General features: G+C 42.3%; 1 protein-coding gene across 1 annotated transcript; it reads right to left on the reverse strand.

Annotated features, from left to right (window-relative positions):
* Positions 1 to 309: 309 nt before the first annotated feature.
* Positions 310 to 4,331, reverse strand: LOC106567880 (Krueppel-like factor 6). Its single transcript, XM_014137729.2, has 2 exons — positions 3,334 to 4,331; positions 310 to 2,163 (listed from the first exon to the last, which is right to left on the reverse strand). Exons 1-2 carry the CDS (start codon positions 3,983 to 3,985, stop codon positions 1,412 to 1,414), a joined length of 1,404 nt encoding a protein of 467 aa, XP_013993204.2. The 5' UTR covers positions 3,986 to 4,331; the 3' UTR covers positions 310 to 1,411.
* Between the last annotated feature and the right edge of the window lie 504 nt (positions 4,332 to 4,835).

Consider the following 4,835-nt stretch of genomic DNA (forward strand, 5'->3'; position numbering starts at 1 on the left):
GAAGCTGGTTGAGAGAATGCCAAGCTGTCATCAAGGTGGCTACTTTGAAGAATCTTTCATCTTAAATATATTTTGATTTGTTTAACACTTTTTTGGTTACTACATGATTTCATGTGTTATTTCATAGTTGATGTCTTCACTATTATTCTACAACGTAGAAAAATCTTGCTGTTACATGATTGTACAAAACACAGGGCCCTAGATGAGCAATGGCAGACAGCAAGGGCGTGGTAGTATAGTTATCTGCGTTTCATGTGTAGAACATATTGTAATAACAATATTTTATAATGAATGAACTTGGTGTCTTGGTACTGTTTATGAAGTCATATTTTATTTTAACAATATTAAACAAAATAATCCAATAACACTCTGAAAATGTGACTTTTTTTAAATCGGTAAATCAAAAACGTACAAAATAAATTAATTGCTGTTCAAAATGAATAGGCTAATGAAAACAATATACAACAGAAGCATCACTTTAAATACATATTTTCCCCTCAGTTTTGGCTTTATAATTATAGTGTTAAACTGTTGATAAAGATCTACATGTAATACCAACAAAAATACACTATTCATTTCTGTATTGCGCTATCAACTCAGCCAAAGTGTTCTGTATTTCCATTTGACCAGGTATGTGTAGTTAACGAAAATCAACTCTTGATGCCAAACTGTTGTATAAACCTTTCCAGGCGGAATCTGCAGACCTGCTCCTATCTGTACCTGCTCCTATCTGTGACTGCATAATGAACACCCTTTTATGCCAATTAAGAACATTGTGAACAAGCAGTAATAGAAATAGATTATTCTTTACTTATTTTTTGTATTTTACCCTCCTTTCTCCCCAAATTTTGATCTTGTCGTGTCGCTGCAACTCCTCAATGGGCTCAGGAGAGGCGAAGGTGGAGGCATGCGTCCCCCGAAACATGACCCGCCTAATCGCGTTCCTTAACACCTGCCAAATTAAGCCGGAAGCCAGCCGCACCAATGTGTTGGAGGAAAAACGGTTCAACTGGCAACCAGGGTCAGTCCGCAAGCACCCGGCCCACCACAAGGAACCGCTAGAGTGCAATGAGTCCTAACCTGGACTACGCTGGGACAATTGTGCGCCATCCTATGGGACTCCCGGCCATAGCCGGTTGTGGCACAGTCCGGGAATGAACCCGGGTCTGTAGTAACACCTCTAGCACCGCGATGCAGTGCCTTGGCCTCCCTAGTGGCGCAGCAGTCTCAGAAAAGGGTAACTAACCACTAGCCTACCTGCAATAGATGATTCTTACATGATCAGCTTGTGTACATTGTCAATTAAATAATATTAACTTTGATTAGGGTGAACTTAACACAAAAAATTAGTACCATCTTATCATGTTTACAAAATATGTTTGTATGAATGTGTGTACCAAATCCATCCTGATTAGGAATCCAGGGACTGTGAGTGGAGGTGTGGCCATGTATAGGAGGGCCCTGCTTGGAGTAGAGACAGTGCCACTGCCGGGTGGGGTGTGGTGGGAGCAGGTGAGTGGGTCAGCCTGTGCTTCTTGAGCTGGCCTAGCTCCCTGAAACAGCAGCCACACTGGGCACAGCGGTAGGGCCTCTCCCCAGTGTGGATGCGCTGGTGCTTATGCAGACTGTCCAGGTGGCGGAAACGCTTCTCGCAATACCTGCAGGGATATGGCCGCTCACCCGTGTGAATGCGCTGGTGTGTCTTCAGGCAGTAGAAGCGGCGGAATCCCCGGCCACACACGTTGCAACGATGCACCTTATCCGAGCTCTCCCTTCGGACTTCAAAAGCCCCTAGAAGACCAGCGTCCCCTGCAGAGGGTGGGATAAACCCCATGAAGTTACCATCATTGTCACCATCATTATCAATGTGAGCTTGCGTCTGTGAGAGTTGTTGTGATGACTCAGGGAGGTGGGACTCCAGCATACTTGGGATCTCAGGGTCGTTTTCAATTTTAACTGTTCTTTTGACTTCATGCACCTCATCGAGCACCTGGATCAGGCCCAGGTCATTCACATTGCCTGCTGGGTGACTCTGACCCATCTCCAACTCAAAGTTGGTAATATCAGAAGTTCTGTGAGGGTCCTCTGCTGCCACTGTTCCTCCCTCCTGCTCCTGTTGAATTATTCCAGAGTCCTCTCCTCCACTTGCATGGACTTTGTACTCTGAAAGAGATAAATGATATCATGATCAGTGAGCAGGAGACTTTTCATTTGTTGAGTACATGCAAATAGGGTGATCCCACGACAGCATAGCCTGAATATATTTTTGGTATCGCAGATTGTTCTGGCAATTATCACATAGAAATTTAATTGGGAAGATGGATGATTGATATACTTTTTACATTTGTAATCATGATAAAAATAAAAAATAAATTTAAGTGGCAATTTTAGGCCCTTTTTAGACCTATACATGGACCCAATGATCCATGAACCGTACATGATACAAACAGCTTAAAGTCGTTACACTCCTAATAGAGTGCTCTAAAATATGGAGTATCGCTATATTCTAAAATACAATTTTACACATGCATTTATTCAACGTTAAAACAACTAATATTAATATTTCAAAAGTACCCTTTTGATTTGGTAAATTAGACATGGTTTTAAACAATATACAAGTATGTCAAATTTCCTGAGTGGGGACTGTTACTTTTAAAGTTCTGATCAATTTTAGGACCAACACAGTGAATGCGAAAATGGATTCAAGGGGAACTCAGTGGTCCTCTGTACCTCAGTTGGTAGAGCATGACGCTTGTAACGTCAGGATAGTGGGTTAGATTCCTGGGACCACCCACACGTAAAATGTATGCACGCATGACTGCAAGGAGCATTGGATAAAAGCATCTGCCAAATGGCATATATTATAACTCCCTCTGATGGTGATTTGCTGAATCCTACAGGAGGGCAGTGGTTGGTTAATGAACTATAATGTCAATTTCCCACTCTGGAAATGTGATGTGTTTGATGAGTATATTGTTGCAAACAATGTCTAAAAAAATAAGCTAAATCAAAAAGGGCATTTTATGTTGAATACATTTGTGATTTTTTTTCTTAAGAATATAGCCACACTCCATATTTTAGAGCACACTATTAGGAGTATAATGACACCAACATGTCAATCGTGTACGGTTCACAGATCATAGTGTCTTTCAGGAACCATGTGTCATATTTTCTCAAATTGTTTGTGAAAAGGGTAAAATGCATGTTAAACATCCTTTCTCCCAATGAAGTTGTGAGAATTGACTATAAAATCTGAGATACCCAAAATATTTTTGGGCTGAGCTGGAGTGGAACCACCCAGTATAAATGTCTATGTGTAGGGTGTAAGCCTACCTTTCTCCGCAACTCCATCATCTGTAATGTAGAATTGCCCCTCTGTATCCTCCTCAGTGTGATGAGGTGAGTTTCCAACCTCTAATTGTGGCACTTTGGATGTTCTTGAGGGATTGGTAGAAGAGACAATGGAGGAGGATGTCCGTATTCTTCTCAAGTTTTCGCTGCTCCTGGGCCATTCATGCTGCACTGTTGGTAAGCAAAGACCTACACTGGGGAGTGACTTAGAAAACGGTGATCGTGTGGATGAGGCTCGAAACGACTTGGGCCCACGGGTCGTGAGCATGTTGGAAGGACTCCCCGAAGCAGTGGGGGGAAAGAGAAAAGGAGACTCTTCCGAACCAGGACCTAAAGCACCTGATCTAGGCTGGTTGTGATTAAGAAGTAAACACTGTTTGATGTTCTTCTCGGCTGCTGTCATGTAGTACCGTGTTGCTTTGAGTTCACCCTCAGATACGTCAAGTCTCTCTCTCAAACTTTGGTTCTCACGATGAGACTCAGCAGCAGCAGTCCGAGCTGCGGCCAGTTTGATACCAACTACTCTAGCAGTTTCGTTCAAAACGGCTTCTACTGCACACCTCACTGCCTGTTCGATGGTCGATGCAAGTTCATATTTGAGGAAAGAGACACTGGTCTCCATCGTCAAACTCATGGTAGTGATTCGCTTGATGTTATGTTTCCAACAGATCGAAAAAGTTACAAAGCCTCGGGATTCAGTCCTTGTTTGGTAAGCAAGGTAGCTAACCTTTTAACTGGCCACCGTGTTAGCTAGCTAACGTTAGTTCGATAGCAAGCCGTCTAGTTAGCCTCTGGCCAGACAACATACTGACTGTTTGAAATTCTTAAGAAAATAGCTTTTAAATCAAACAAATGAACAGCTAAATGAGTCATCTTGTTTCTCGAAGAATCTCACTGAAAAACGTGCTTTATTTATTTATTTATTTATTTATTTTCGCCAACGCACCTCCCCACGTATCAGTTTTTGAGTGTCGCATAATTATGACGTCACGGTGTATTCTTCTTCTTTGGTGGGGTTTATCAGTGGTTGGCATCCAACGTTAAGGTGTATTACCGCCACCTACTGTACTGGAGTGTGGGCCAGAGACAGGGAGAAACGAAATACTATCTGCCAGCCCCGTTGTTCTTAAAAAAAAGATAACAAAATATTTAAGACTATATCTAAAGACGTTCTACTCAATATACTTTTAAAACTAATTTCCTGTATCCCCTTCTCCCTCATACTAGATCTCAGCCTCTCTTTCCCTCTGATACTGCCCACACTGTAGCAATACATGCTCCACGGTCTGTGTTTCCTGGCAATAATCACACTTTCCTGTTGGATGCTTTCCTATCACATTTAAGGTCTTATTCAACCGGCTGTGTCCCACACTTAATCTTGTAAAAAATAGCCTCCTCTCCTGTCCCTTCCTGCCATCCTCCCCGACTTTCCTCTGTACTTGAAATAAATGCCTGCCCTTAGTATCTCTATTCCACTGCTCCTG

Source organism: Salmo salar, chromosome ssa13, assembly GCF_905237065.1.
Source record: "Salmo salar chromosome ssa13, Ssal_v3.1, whole genome shotgun sequence".
NCBI classification, from domain to species: domain Eukaryota; kingdom Metazoa; phylum Chordata; class Actinopteri; order Salmoniformes; family Salmonidae; genus Salmo; species Salmo salar.

What these genes read in the sequence shown, in the direction of transcription:
- LOC106567880 (XM_014137729.2), bottom strand. Translation starts at nt 3,985, where the DNA reads ATGAGTTTGACGATGGAGACCAGTGTCTCTTTCCTCAAATATGAACTT. An exon ending in TGATGGAGTTGCGGAGAAAG is followed by an intron (nt 2,164 to 3,333) that starts GTAGGCTTACAC and finishes TATCTCTTTCAG; the next exon opens with AGTACAAAGTCCATGCAAGT.